The sequence below is a fragment of the Arvicanthis niloticus genome, chromosome 28, assembly GCF_011762505.2.
Source record: "Arvicanthis niloticus isolate mArvNil1 chromosome 28, mArvNil1.pat.X, whole genome shotgun sequence".
NCBI classification, from domain to species: Eukaryota; Metazoa; Chordata; class Mammalia; order Rodentia; family Muridae; genus Arvicanthis; species Arvicanthis niloticus.
The window spans coordinates 3,899,332-3,914,556 of record NC_133436.1 but is presented as its reverse complement, the minus strand read 5'-3'; the positions used below and the strand labels follow the sequence as shown (position 1 = coordinate 3,914,556).

The following is a 15,225-nucleotide window of genomic DNA, read 5'->3' as shown; positions in this document are numbered from 1 at the left end:
AGCTCACAATGTAAGGGGAACCGCCTCCCAATGTGGGTTTCCCTGTCTTCACAGATTTATTATTATGCGGACGCTCAAACAACACACACAACCTACCCGGATGGCGTCGAAGTTGTGCAGTTTCCTAACAAGTGGACCGGTGAGTGCTGTCGCCTGTGTCTTCGGGCTCAGTGCCTGCCTGTGTTGGAAATTGTCAGGTGGGTGAGTACCATGGAGAGAAGACAGCAGACATTCAGTCTTGAAATCACTGAAGAAAAGCTTGGGCTGCCCCATTCGATCTTAGTGTTTTTCTTTTTTAATGAGAAATCATTCTGTGAATCACATAGGGCAAAATTATACCCAAAGAGTCATTTTTAATTTTCCTGAAATTTATAAAATTGGATGTACTGAATTTTTGTGTGCCATTTTTATGTTATTAAATTCGAGAATATTCTCAGCTATTTCTTCTACAAACATTACCCGCCCTCCGTTCCTCATCTTCCTAAACCTTTGGGGTGCAGGTACAGCATGCCACGCATCCGGCTCCTCTCTGAGAATATTATCTTCATTCCATTTAGGTAAAGTCTTTAAAACTACCCTCCAGTTTGCCATTTTTCTCTTTAACTAAATCTCACTTGCTCTCTATTGTCTTTCTTGGCTTGATGACTTTCTTCACTTCCTTGTGCTCTGTTTCAGGTCTATCCAGTGTGTCAGCTAACACTGCCTACCTAATCTCCTGTTTTCTCCTACTGTCCCTCAATTCTCAAGGTACTTTACACACAGTTGCCTCACAGTCTTGATCTGGGGACAGCCTGACCCCAGACATGAAGCTCAGTATGGGGCTAGTCACACGGCTGGTTCCTCATGGTGCCTTGTCTTCTTACCTTTCCAGTTTGTCCCCTGGGGACAGATTTGGTGTTAATCCTAAGGGCCCAGACTGGACCTGCCCCTCCAGAAAGGCTTCTGTACATTTTGGCCAGGTGCCCTAGCACAATAGCCTGAGATCCTTCATGTTAGTTCCCTAATGACAAGCAAGATTGGCTGTGCTGAGCCCACCTCAGGGCCATTGCTACAGATTCTTTAAAAAGAAGTTGGAGAAAGTAGAAATATTCCTCAGTGATCAGCAGCTGACAACATAGGTAGTTTGGTTTTGCTGTTGTTTTGAGGTTTTTGTTTGTTTGTTTGTTTGTTTCTGTTTTTGTTTCTGGTTCGTCCTTCTTTGAGAGTGGCATTTTGGGCCCATGCTCAGGCCCAATCTGTAGACACAGACTTTGCATCCTGTATCAATGTAGCTGCAAAGCTGAGCCTTGTGGACACCATGATCAGCATACACCATCAGAGCACTGGAAGCAGCAGCTCTGATCTGGTTTTAGTGACATCTGATATTTGGGCCCTTCCAGGATACTGGATACTGATCTGCACTAGGGTTTGTGTGTGTGTGTGTGTGTGTGTGTGTGTGTGATCTTTTTTTGCATTAGCAGAAGAGTTCATAAACTATAATATAGGACAGTGCCCAGACAGAATGAATCCATTGCTGATCATGCTGATCAGGCTGCTCTCTGTGCTGTGTGTAGCCTGGCCCAACCACAGGGCTGCTGAATCTACCTGAGACTTCTTTCTTAGTCTTCATATTTCAGCCAGTGCTATTATGGTCTTTGTTCCACCCCTGAGGTTTTTATAGGCTGGTGAACACAGATGTGAACAGGAGAGCAATTACTTATTCAGTAACTTTTGGCGTACACTTGGCATTGAAAAATGACACTTGCTTGTTCACAAGTGCTCTATGGGGTTGGTGGATGGTAACCAGGTCTGGTGAAAACAGAAAAGGGTTTGGTAGATATATCTGGTCTTTGAATCTTGGCTGGTCTGTGCAGAATGTGTCTGAAATGCATCACTTAACTGTACATCTGTTTCTGAGTGCCATCACTGTCTGTCTGTATGTTTCATATTCTCCAGAATATCCTCATGTGACAGCTCAAAAAGAAAATATCACAGTCCCTTCTTGCCATTTCTGGATGCTCCTGTGTGTCTCTGTGTTTGGCAAAGTTCAGCAAAGACCATTTTGCATTGATTCTGCCCCCAAACAGTCACAGGATTCTGTTGAGGTTTCGTCTGTTGCTATGTACTGTACTGCTAAATTTTGTAACCCAAGTGTACTTGCCTCAAAGTGAGTGAATTATCTTGTGTGCCAGCTTCCATCGTGCAAACCTTGCTCCTTAATTTAAAACTATTGGTTAATAAAGATGCCAACAGCCCATAGCTAGGCAGAAGAGAGGTAGGTGGAGCTTTGGTTCCTGGGCTTGAGGTCTGAGGCAAAGACCTTGAGGGAGAGGAGAAGAGGAAGGAAAAAGACACCATGGGGTAGGTGGATCGTGAGTGCAGGACCATGAGGGAATAGGAGCATGGTGGAACATGACAAATGATATCTCAGGATTATTGACAGGGAAGTAGACAAAATAGCACAGAGGGTTGACATCTGCCCAGCTCTGCTGCTTTTAAGGCTTATAAATATTATGATTTTGCATCATTTATTTGGGAACAAAATGATCTAGGGTGGGGTGGAAACCCCCAAACAGTATTTACCACAACATGATTCTGAGATCTCAAGCTATCGAATCAAAGAGAACTACTAGCCCCTCAGGACACGGCACCAATATGGTGTCAAGATTCCATGGCACATTATTTTTCCTAAGTATAGTTCATGCTCCTTTTTGTCTGTCAACAACTGTTAAACATTGACCAACACATGTGCACAAAGCACACAGACATTCAGAAGAACACATGGAAACCAATCAATGACATTTCACTTGGAAGCCCTTTGTACTTTCTGCAAACGCACATTGGAAAGCACTCTGCACTGTAACCATGCATTGTTACCAGGCCCTGGGTAACAACCTTGGATGCAGTAGAGCTTCAGCACACTCCACAGTGGGAAATTGTCCCTAAATAAATTGTCACTGTGGTTGCTAATAACCTAGCTTGCCTTTGAAAGTCAATATGGAACAGTAAAAGCATTTTCAACAGTGTCTTGGTTTCTTTCTTTACTGCTGTGGACAAATAACTGACCAAAGGCAAGAGAGGGAAGAGGAATTTATTTTGGTTCACAGGTCCGAGAAACATTGCCCCATGTATCAGGAGGGTGTGGTGGCAGGAGTATGAGTTGGCTGGTCACACTGCAGCCTGGAAGAGAATCATGAACGCTGGTAGCTCTTGCATTCCTACTTTAATTCAGCCTGGAATTCCAGCACCTAGCACTACCTGGCACCAATGAAGGGTTTTTACCACAAATCCACAACATGGAAAAATATCAGAGTTTGAGACTTGAATCCATTTTCTATTAAAGGTGTCACTTGTTCATCATCACCAAGTAGAAACCTCATGAACTGTTTGTTACACGCTAGAGACCATTCACACTTATACTCACTAGAGACCATCCACACTTACACACACTAGAGACATCCATCCTGCTGAGCCTTACACACTAGAGACCATCTACACTTATACATACCAGAGACCGTCCACACTTACACACACCAGAGACCGTCCACACTTATACACACCAGATACCGTCCACACTTATACACACCAGAGACTGTCCACACTTGTACACACCATCCACGCTCCTGCTGAGTCTTACACATACTAGATGACCATCCACACTACAGGTGAGTCTTACCCAAAAGTGGATCAATGGGGCATTGGGTGCGATGTCTACCAATCCTGACTACAAGCTTATATGGTTAAAAATATGATCTCTTTTGCATTAATATTTTAACATAGGTCATTTAGATATGACGTGGTGACTTCCAAATGCATTCATTTTAACATGTACTTTAAACAAATGTGTCCTACAGAAAAATTCTACCCAGATGGCTCCAAGGAAACCGTGTTTCCTGATGGGACAGTGAAACAGCTCAGGGATGGATGTGAGGAGACTGTGTTCCCTGATGGGACATTTGTGACAGTGAAAAGGTCAGCCCCCACCCCCAATGCACTCCACCAGATGGTGTGAACCCCTACTTCAACCCTGGGCTTTGTGTTCTATAATACATCTGTAGTCATTTACATGTTTGCACAAGTTCAAGCATTTATATAAATATAGCAACAGGGCCTGGAAAGACGGCTCAATGGTTAAGAGCACTGGTTGCTCTTAGAGAAGACACAGGTTCAGTCCCCAGCACCTACATGACAGCTTGCAATCATCTGTAACTCCAGTTCCAGGGGAATCCAATGGCCTCCTCTGACCTCCATGGGCACCAGGCACTCATGTAGTTCACAGATATACATGCAGGCAGACACTTATACACATAACAATAAGTATAAAGAAATTATACCAGAAAATATGACACCATTGGGCCTACAAGAATTTTTTTGTGACATCAGTTCAAATCTTTTTATAGAGAACATGAGCTTAGACATAGAATTTTGGGGCCGTCACATGGCCCCAAGAGTGTGCTGTGATTGACTTCAGGGACAAAGGTCACCCCACAGTTCACATCATTAGCTAATGTTGTAGTCATCTAGCTTGACGTCAGAATAATCTTACCCTGTATTTCTCAAGTATGCCATTGGTGTTAGGTGACATGTCAACATAGGTTTGTAGATGCAGTCAATAGGTGACTGGAGCTGCTCAACCTTGAGTGCAGTCCTCAGTGTCCACCTCTCCAAGCCATGTTGAGTAGAAGCACAAACCGATTGCAGCACGTGTAAGCAAAGAATCTAAACCACAAGAATGTGCTACGGCACTGTGTCAGTGCTGGTGTGTGCAGTCATCGAGGTTCATGGGGCCTCCAGTCACATGTCTAATAGCTTGGGCCAGAGGTTAATAAACTCACCTGAAATGTTCCCAATATTCCCTGACTATGGTTTGTTCTGGGCATGTTTCCTCCATGATCTTGACCTTACCAGCTCCTCCAGTATGCTCAGGGTTCCCACCCCAACCCAGAGCTTCTGAAGCTCTGCCGGTGGTATCAGCAGAATGCATAGTACCCAGGACTCTTTCTGTTGTGTTTCTGTCATGAACCGAGCAGTCTTGCTGACTCTGCTCACCCATCTCAGATTGTGGGCTCAGGCAGGTCTCAGCTCCCTTGCCCCCTCCACCTTCCTATGCCCAGACAGTCTGGGATTCTCCTGTCTTTGAAGTCTCAAATGCTTTCCCTACTCTTGCCCTGAAGAGCCTCAACTTCCTCCCCCGGGGGAGACATGGGAATCTAGGTGGTCGTATGGCTTTGATCTTTCCCAGTTCCTCCACACTCACGTGGTTTGCTTCTGTATAGTTCCACTTAGCAAAGTATCTCTATTCGACAGGAATGGAGACAAAACCATCATGTTCAGCAACGGACAGAAAGAAATCCACACAGCCAGGTTCAAGCGGAGGGAATTCCCAGATGGCACGACCAAGACTGTGTACTGCAATGGCTGCCAGGAGACCAAGTATGCCTCAGGGAGGGTCAGGGTCAAAGATGAGACGGGAACTGTCATCCTGGACTGGAAGTAGTGCATCCAACAGACTCAATGCCAGGCAGTAGGCTTCAATTTCCAAATATACTTTTGACCAAAACAGACAAAGCAGCTGACATCAATAGAGCCCCGTGACAGTCCTGGAGACCCCTATACATGAGGAGTAAAGAGGCATCCAAAACATGTAAAGAAAGAGACCATGTAGCCACCATCTTGGGAGAGGGGTCAGAGAAGCAGTAGCCAGAAATGAGGCCCTGGACATGGCTTCCATGGCCTTGTCCAGACCGTGCCTTCTGTCAGAGTCTGGCTCTGGAGCAGAGGGTACAAGGGAAGCAGCGTAATCACTGCTGGCTAATTCCTGGGAGCAGCCATTAACAACAGCCAGCTCTATGTTTTGCTTGGCCAATGCCTGCCTGCATCTACTTCTACCCCCTTTTAGAGTCCTCATAAGTGGGATCGAGGGGGATGTATCTTCACTGGTGCCTGATGTGTGAATAGACATGATTTAACCATCCTGAAGTGTCTACACAGAACCTCGTGTAGCATTCTATCCCATAAATTCACATAATTATGATCTGTCAATCAACAAGGACATGAGTAAAACCACAGATAAAAACAAACACAGAAACACAGTGGACCACATCTCCTACCTGTTCCTGTGAGTCTGCCTGCTTCCGCCTCATTTTGTGGGAGCGGTCTGCTGTAGGAGAGATCTCTCCCTAGCTACTAGGTAGCAGCCAATCTCAATAGAGTTCCCAATTCTCCTTGGCCATGCCTTTCAGTCCCTGCACTGATGAGTTCTGAGAATGTGGAGGTTTTTTGGGTTTTGGTTTTTTTTTGTTTGTTTGTTTGTTTGTTTGTTTGTTTTTCATCTCTGTGTCCTCCAAACTGATACAAGGTGAGCATATTCAGAAAGAACTCACTGTGTGTTAGCTGGTGATGCCCAGTGGTGCCCAGTGGAGAGGAATGGCTGGTCATGCCCTCGCCCTGGTTCATCTTCTGAAGTCAATGATAAGAACTTCCAAAGGGCAAGCACGCTTGCCTTTTTGGTGGCAGAGGATCTGCAAGGTAGGGAAAAGATCCTCTGTCTCTGGTCTCAACTTGGGCTGTGCAGTCATTCAGCTGTTGTGCCAGGCACTGGAACAGACAATGCCCCTGTTTCTCTATGTCCTGTCCACTAGAGTCTTACATGCCTTTGGCAGGGTCTTTGCAGCTAGGGTCTGTCTCATTGAAGTGAGCTGTTAAATTCTCATCGCTTGTGTGAGCCATGGCTGCATCACGGATGTCTCTGACTGTCGGCCTCTGCATGGGATTCACAGCTTGTAAGCAGTTGACAATGCCCTCAAATTATTTTGAAAATTGATAGGAGGTGCCAGAAGCAGGGTTCACAAAGACCTGAGATTCCAGAGCCCTGTCTATACCGTCGTCTGCCATCACAAAGCTAGTTCTGCAGCTGCATGTGCCAGCCACCAGAGTCCCCAGTGTGAGCCAGGACCTTTCATCCCCAGCGTGGGCCAAGTCTAAGCAACGTGACTTGCTTAGGCTGCAGAGGACAAAACAGAACTTTATAGAGTTCTGGACGAGTGGGCTGGAGTTCCAGGTTATTTGACTCACCACTCCACTATCCTCCCACTATCCTCCACTATCCGTCCCCAGACCGCTTGTCAGCTTGACACACAAACACAACAGTGTTACCTTTCCTTTCTTGTTCCTCCCCAAGATCACACATTCACATTGATATCACAATACAAAACAGTTTATAAATTTTAAAAGTTCCAAATTCAAACACTTTAAAATTTAGTTTCTTTTTTTTAATTAGCCTCTTTTAAAACCCCAAATCTTTTAAAATTTAGTTTCTCAACTGTGAGATCTCATAAAATCAAAAATAAGTTAAATCCTTCCATACCTCCAGAGGGAAGAACCAGGGCACAGTCACAATCTGAACAAAGCAAAGTCAACAGCATAAATAACTCAGCATCCAATGATTGGGACTCACTCACAATCTTCTGAAATCCTTCAAGGGGCTTGGGTCACTCCCAGCTCCACCCTCTGCAGCACACACAGCTTGTCTTCCAAGCTCCAACTGGCTCCATGCCAAGGCTGATGCTATTCTTGGTGGTCAACCCATGATACTAGCATCTCCAAAATGCTAGGGTCTTCCGCTGCAACTAGGCTGCACCTTCACCAAGGCTTTGTTCATGGTGTCAGTGCTCAGCTGTTCTCCATGATCCCTTCATGCCCTCAAAACCAGTACCACCCGGGTGAGTCAACACTACCAAGTTCAGTTGCCAGTGCAAGGTACAACCTTGGCTGCCTCTGGAACACAGCTTCTGTGTGCTGGTTCTCAGGAAACACTTCCCAGAAGATTTCCCCTCAATTTCCAGCTGGTCTCTTCTTCATCACGGCTAATTTCTCAGCTCCAGCTAACCAGCATCAAGTCTCCCAACAAATCAAAGGTTTCACTTTAGTAGTTCTGGTATCTTGTTAGCCACAGCTGATGCTCCAGCCCCAGCTAACCAGAACCACAGAATCATGATTCAAAAATAATGATTCTTTCAACTTCCCTCCGAAAACTTCACAAGCCAGGCCCCCATTGTCTTGCCCTCCATTCATATCTTCCCAGCTCCTATAGAACAGTGCACTGAGCTTTCAAGGCTCAATGGCTTTTCTAGCCCAAAGTCCCAAAGTCCTTCCCAAAACAGATCTTCCCAAAACAAGGTCAGTCTATCACAGCAATACCCCACTATCCCGGTGCCTATTTGTCTTAAGGTTTCCATTGCTATGATTAAACACCATGACCAAAAAAGCCATTTGGGGAAGAAAGGGTTTATTTGGTTTCTACTTCCATGTTGCTGCTCATCATCAAAGGAAGTCAGGACAGGACCTCAAGCAGGGCAGGAACCTGGAGGCAGGAACTGATGCAGAGGCCATAGGAGGTGCTGGTTACTGGCTTGCTCACCACAGCTTGCTCGACCTGCTTTCTTACAGAACCCAGAACCACCATCCCAGGGATAGTAGCACCCACTATGGGGTGGGCTCTCCCACAATGATCACTAATTAAGAACATTCTCTGCAGCCAGATCTTATGGAGGCATTTTCTCAGTCGAGGGTCCCTCCTTTCAGATCATTCTAGCACATGTCAAGTTGACATAAAACTACCCAGGACACCAGCTTAGCACCAAGGTGGAACAATAGGTAGGCCCTGGGGTTAGGGTCTTGAATATGGATTCAGAGAGCCTGGAGCTAGAAGGAGATGGCTGTGGGCACCACCCTCCAGAGTGCAGTTGTCCTCAGTGTCCACACCTGCATGCTCACCGAGTCAACTATGGGAAGGTGTCTTGTCTCAGCGGTGATGAGTGGAGAGTCAGTGTGTGTGCTGTGACCTTGCCTCTCCTCCACCAGTTACTGACAGAACAAGTACAGCACAGTGGCCAACCAAGAGTTGGAGAACACTGTGCTGGAGAAAGGATGAGATCCTGGGAACGTCTCAAGCTGCCGCCTTGTCCCCAACCCCATGGTGCCTGGAGCCAGATACAGCTCTCAAAACAATACCTGAAACCCCACCCTTGGGAACTGACAATTTTTATTGCCCTTCCTTGATCTCACCATGTGGAATTCAGGACTCAGGAATATGGAATGATTTCTAATGTCAATATGGCCATGGTTTATGGTGTCTCTTGAACTCAAGATTTTCAGTTTGGCCCAACTGTACTTCCACTAGGGTCACCCTCCTCTACACAGCAACACCTGTTTGCTGTCACCATCTGAAACCTGGGCCAGCTGGGACTTAAGGAGCTTGAGTATTGGATAGGTTCCCTGCAGAGCACAGCATGAGGCCACCAAAAGCCAAAAAAAAAAAAAAAAAAAAAAAAAAAAAAAAAAAAAGGCTTCCCCTAGTGTGTAAAAAAGATAGCTATGGCTTTGGCTTTGCTAATCCCTCTGCTGCTAAATTCATGCATAAGAGTTGAGCGGATCGATCGCCATGCCAGCCTTTAGTCAGAGTATTCTGAGTCTGAGTGGATGTTTACCTTCAAGGTTCAGTTAGCATTTAGTGTTCTCTCATTTCCTCTCAAAGCACTCCCCCTGCTGGGCTTCCTATGCCACATCTGGTGCTGTGGAACCTCTCAGCTTTCATCTGCCAAGAGATTATGGGCAGAGTCCTCACTGCATTTAGCTCTTAGCTCTGTGAACATGTCTCCTCTGGTGTGTATGGTGTCTGCCAAGAGTCCTACTGAGGACCTCGGGGGCTCCTCTATACGCAGTATGTGCTTCTTGACGCTTTCAAGATTCTGGAGTTTTGGGGGTTATGTACACATACACGCACCTGCACAGATACAAACCTGTTGAATGTGAGCTGTCCCCCTCCCTGGGTTCCTGTGTTTGAACACTCTACCTCTGGGAGTGGCTGTGGAATGTTTAAGGAGTGGGTCTATGTCGGTAAAAAGTGTATTCCTGAATGTTGGACCTTGAAGGTTCAGCCTTGCCATTGGTCCAGTGCTCTCTCTGCTTCCTGATTTGCTGTGATGTGAGGAGCCCAGGGCACTTCCACGCCTATGGCCAGTGCCATAACTTCCCTGCCACCACAGACCAAAATGTCCTGAGACTGAGCCCCAGGAAATCCTCCCTCCCTCTCCCTGCTCTCCTAAAGTATCCTGACACAACACCAGGGACGTGAAGCACGGGGTGTCCCACCTTGAAGGCTGATGAGTCCCCAGGCCCCCTTCACTTCTCTATCTGGTGCTACCTTAAGCTGCCTGTCGAGTGTGATGGGTCACATGGTCCCTGACTAGTCACTGCTTTTTCATCTTTTTCCTTTTTGTTTTTCTAACTGGATAGTGGCCTTATCTTAGGACTTACTAATTGTTCTTTTAATGGTGACTTTTCCTGTGGATGCATTTCTTGGCTCCAGGACCCCTGCCTGGTTCTTTTCAATGGTTTCTATTATAATATTTGGTCTCTAATTCATAAGCTGCTTTCTCTCTCTCTTTTTTTTTCCACACAATTGAAAAATATTTTTAACTTACTGTTGGTTGAACCTGGGGTTGGGAGTGGGCAAACAGCACTTAGGAGCCAACAGGAAGAGCTCTTCCATCCTTGGGTCACACACCTTGGAATCTCACCCCAGATCTTGTTTGAAAAGCCTCAGAGGACAATCTGGACTGACCTGCCCCCCAGTCACTTTCCCGTGCTCTCTTCCACATGTTGCTTTCCTAACCCCATCGTTTTTCCTGCTATCTGCATAGACTTTGCCTTCGAAGGAGCCATGGTCTCCCTCGAGCCCTCATGCACTGGTTTTAGCCACTTGGTCCTGGATTAGGTCTAAGAAGATGGAATTGCACACAGGCACACAGTTGGTCTGGACCACATGGCTGTTGTCGGGGGCTATCGTGGAGATTGCTGCTTGCACGCCTGTTACCAAGGGCTCTAAGTTCCGCTTGGCCACAGGGTGCATTGACCACTCTCCGGGACCTTGGTCTATGGAGCTGGCACTAACATGAGGTTCATTCTATGATACTGAGGTAGACACTGCTTCAGAGCCGTGGATGGGCATGTGTCCGAGTGGTTCCAAGAGGCTTCTGGGTTGACATGCCTGCTTTCAGCTGATTGAGAAGGGCTGAGAAGCCAATGATAGAAACATGCTAAGACTCCCAGGATGATGAAGGGAAAAGTCACAGAGACACTGCTAGGGTGACCTCCTTCCAGTCCTCCAGCAGAGCTGCTATTCAGCTTACGAGCTTATCAGTTGGGTCTGCTATCTCAGGCCATTGGCAGGTCTATGGGACAGGGGTTGGCAAGCCTGTCCATGGACTCGGGATGGGTGTCTGAGTACTCCTGGCAAACTCAGGCCATAACTAACTGGGGTCCAGTTCAGCAAGCCCACACTGGGTCCCCTGGGTGGTGAGACTGTGCACAGTTCTTTATGTAGGAAGATGGTTGCTGAACAGCAGGAAGGGGCTGGAGCTCAATACTCAGAGTAGTGAATACTGAGTGCCAAGTACTAGGTCTTTTCAGAGCCTCTGGGAGAATGGAGACCTCGGGTCTGTCCCAGAAGCACACAAACCAGTCTCTCATGAGTTGTCTTGTGGTATCAGAATGGTTCCCAAGACAGACTGCAGGCAACATAGCCTGGAGCCAAGCCAGGTCCCCTTCAACCCCTGCTGTGCGGTGGAATTCCACATGCCTGTTGGTTGCATAGGTTTCTCTGAGTCCTCTGCCAGCCAGGCTGCCTTCCGAGGCACTAGTGGGCACAATTACTGTGGCTCTCTAGCAGTGGTGATGGCCACAGGATCATGGCCAGACAGAGCTACAGCCTTTGTGGAGCGGGGCTGTTTGGGGGACTGGAATATGAGCTACAGACAGACGTAACAGTCCTCCTGGGTCTTGGTTCCAGCAGTGTCTCACAAGCACCTGTGTGAATCCCAGGATCCCATAAAAGAACATTTGTCCACAAATTTCTGGCAAAAAGGCATCAGCAGGGACCCCCTTATTCTATTACCTAATGGGGTTTTTGTTGTTGTTGTTATAAAATACACATAAGCATTACTTTTGGACTATTCATGAAGCCATGTGGTTGTTACAGCTACCTTGTTCTGGAGTGTTCTCATCACCCCAAAAGGAACATCTCCTCCCTGCTCAGACCCCACCCCACTCGCTGCCCCCCAGCCCTGGGAACTCACCATCTGTGTGATGGTTAATGTTGTGTCAACTCGACAGAATCTAGGAGACAAATCACTGAGTCCATCTGTGTGAGTTCCTAGACTGGGTTTATCGATGTGGGAAGACCCCACCTAAATGTGGGAGACACTATTCCATGGCCTGAAGTCTCAGATGGAATGAAAAAGAGGAAGTGGGCTGCGTACTAAGACCTCCACCCCACTCCCACCCCAGTTTCTCACTGCTTCCTGGCTGTGAGCATGGTGTGACCAGCCACCTGCTGCCTCCTCACAACCGACTATACCCTTGGATGGTTGGCCCCAATAAACCCTTCACTAAGTTGTTTTTGTCAGGTGCTCTGTCACAGTAACGAGATGGGGTGACAACTTGCTTCCTGGCAGTCTGTGAACTTGGCCATGAGGCTGGCTGCCCTCCTGCTTAATGGTGTTCTGAGGAGATCTGGGACTTGAAGCCTTTTCATCTGTCAGGATCATAACTTGCCTAAGTGTGAGAGGCTCCATCATCAGGTGCTGGGTGGGAGCAGGTGACAAGTGCGGCCAAGAAGAGCACTACTCAGTGTGGCTGATGATTGGCCCCTGTGTGTCTGTCTGTCTGTCTGTCTGTCTGTCTCGGTGTGTACGCACACACTCATGTCAGTGGAAGCCAGAGATCAACCTCAAATGTTATTTCTCAAAAACCAACCACCTTGTTTTCTGAGACCAGATCTCTCAGACTGGCTAGAGCTCACCGATTCAGCTATGCTGGCAAGCCAGTGCGCCCCAGGTATCTGCCTGGGTCCGCCTTTCCAGTGCTGGGATCCCAAGTGTGTGTGTCAGCATACCTGGCTTCTTGTTTAAGTGCCGTGGGGGCGTGGGGGTGGGTGGGTGGGGGGGAATTGGGTGCCGCTCTTCATGGTGTCATGGCAAGTACTTTACCAATGAGGCCATCTCCCCAGCTCCCCCCAAATAATTTTAATCAACAGTGGCTGGTTAAAAATAAAAGATAATTGCTGCCAGTTTTGTACTATTTTACCTAAGAAATCACTTTAAAATGTTCTATTTCTCGTTCCCCGCGCCCCCCCCCCCATGTTACAAGGAACACACGGTTTGATTGTAGTGACCGGTGGCATTTGAGACAGTAGCAGTGTGACCAGTGTCTGACCACCCACCCTGGCACAGCCGCTGTGCCTCCGCGCCCAGCAACAATGTGTATGCTAAAGGCACATGTCAGGACATCGGGCCCCATCACCTCCCCTGGCTACAGAAATCCTCAGTTTTCAAAAAGTCACCTCACTTCTCCATTTTAGCTTTTTAGCACTTATGAGTTATTTATTCATTAGTTTCTGGAGTTCTTGAATTATTCTTTTGACATTTAACCCGTTCCTGGAGGCTCCGAAAGTAGCCTTGTTGAAAGGGAAGATGAGAACAAAGTTGCCTGCGTGGTCGTTTGGTGCACTTCCAGCTTCCGGGAGGACGCCCGTGGGCCCCTTCATCTTGTGGGGCTGCGGCTGAGACGCATACGGGGAGAGCATCTTGCGAGGCGAGTGCCGAGGCTTGTGCCGTGGCTTGCTTTTGGCTGCTTCTCTTGTCAGGAGTCTGTCCTGCCTGTTCAACATTTCTCTCAGCTGGGAGGTTCGAGTGTGCTTGGGACAGAGATGCTGGGCAGCTGGGTTGCTTTTACTGCCCATCGTAAGCTGGATGAGAGATGCATAGGATGGGGAATCTGGAGTGGCACAGAGCTCACTCTGACTGCTCCCGGCCAGGGAGACCACGGAATTTCGCGGAGAAATTCTCCCGCACTTTTTCTCCTCACTTCTGAGCCCGTTTAAGTATACCAGCTCAATAAGATCATGGACAAGGCTTCTCTTGACAGAGACATCCGTGGAACAGTCCAGGGTCAAAGCAGGGCTGTAGTTGACTTCCAAAAGCCACGGCTTCAGGTTGTCATCAATAAGGATGTCAAACCCCAAAAGCTCGAAGCAGTTGTAGGTGGCAGGGACTGACGGAGCCATGGCCAGGACGGTGAGAATCACCATGCGGTTGATCTTCTGCCTCAATAATAGGTCGTCCACATCCCAGTTCCGAAGGTAAGAGAAGAACCTGCTGAGGGTCCACTTGCAGCCTTGACCCACCACCTCTTTGATCTTCTGGTAGGAGACCCCCAATTTGTTGATGCTGCTGTTGGTCAAATGGGAATAATAGTCTTCCAAATTACTGAGATCAAATTTCTCAGTGGCGAACCGTACTAACCCTTCCTGGTACATGTAAATGGTCAAAGGCTTGAAGCCGGTGACGCAGACATACATGCGGAGGTCGCACTTGTACCTACCCACGAGTAGGGGGTTACAGATGTACCTCTGCACTACGTATGTGCCCTTGAACATGAAGTCTCGGATGTCACTGAAAATGACTATCCCCCTCCCCCGAGACAGCTCTGCCGGCTTGCAGATCCAGTAGCTTGGCTTGGCACCCAAATCCTGCTTTTCCTTGAAGTAGTTGGCCACAAATTTGGTATAGTCATTGGGCATGACGAATGTCAGGGGCGTGAACTCATAGAGCGACTCACCATAGAGCCTTCTCATGCGCGCCAGGTGTTTGGCCAGGCGGTCCTTCCTGGTGAGATTGGTCATCCCTGGGTGATGGTTGAGCCTCTGCCAGGGCTTGATATTGACGTACTCTGCCATCCGGAAGGAGGATGACCTCCAGTAAAGATTCCAGTCCTCCACATCCTGACATTGCTCGTCAAATTTGTCCCACCCACGCTCCAGGAGGACACTCTGTACCACCTCAGGTGTGCTTTCATCCACTCGGAACACCAGGGGCTTCAAGGCAGCCCCCGGGGCTTCATCTTCTGTCCTTGCAGGGTCTCTTTTCTAAACATTGATCATCCAGACAGGATGAAACAACAGAGCTTCAGATTAGAGATGACACGGTTCTCTCCATCCCTCTCCCTAGCTTCTGTGCACAGGAGCCCTCCCTGCCACCTCTGCAGACAAACCCACCTCCCCCTTAGGCTTGCCATTTGTCTGCTTACCTGTATGGTCTGTCCCTCTAGTGGCAGTCTAAAAATCTCTGCAGGCACACCACCCAAACTCTGCAGATCATCCATTGTAGTCCTGTCTCTGTGATCAGC

The 15,225-nt window shown here is 47.7% G+C and overlaps 2 protein-coding genes across 5 annotated transcripts in view; one reads left to right on the top strand and one right to left on the bottom strand.

Moving 5' to 3' along the window:
• The window catches only part of LOC143440020 (centrosomal P4.1-associated protein-like), a 29,472-nt gene extending 16,519 nt beyond the window's left edge, over positions 1-12,953 (top strand). For all 4 annotated transcript variants that reach the window (XM_076926600.1, XM_076926598.1, XM_076926601.1 and 1 more), the window contains 3 exons: positions 55-139; positions 3,834-3,951; positions 5,287-12,953. In XM_076926600.1, the coding sequence (XP_076782715.1) occupies positions 55-139; positions 3,834-3,951; positions 5,287-5,476 (393 nt within the window). In that variant the 3' untranslated portion in view covers positions 5,477-12,953. The remainder of the gene's footprint in view (positions 1-54; positions 140-3,833; positions 3,952-5,286) is intronic.
• Positions 12,954-13,397: 444 nt separating this feature from the next.
• Positions 13,398-15,225, bottom strand: Ttll2 (tubulin tyrosine ligase like 2). The gene is made up of 2 exons (XM_076926522.1): positions 15,127-15,225; positions 13,398-14,965 (listed from the first exon to the last, which is right to left on the bottom strand). Exons 1-2 carry the CDS (start codon positions 15,199-15,201, stop codon positions 13,418-13,420), a joined length of 1,623 nt encoding a protein of 540 aa, XP_076782637.1. The 5' UTR covers positions 15,202-15,225; the 3' UTR covers positions 13,398-13,417.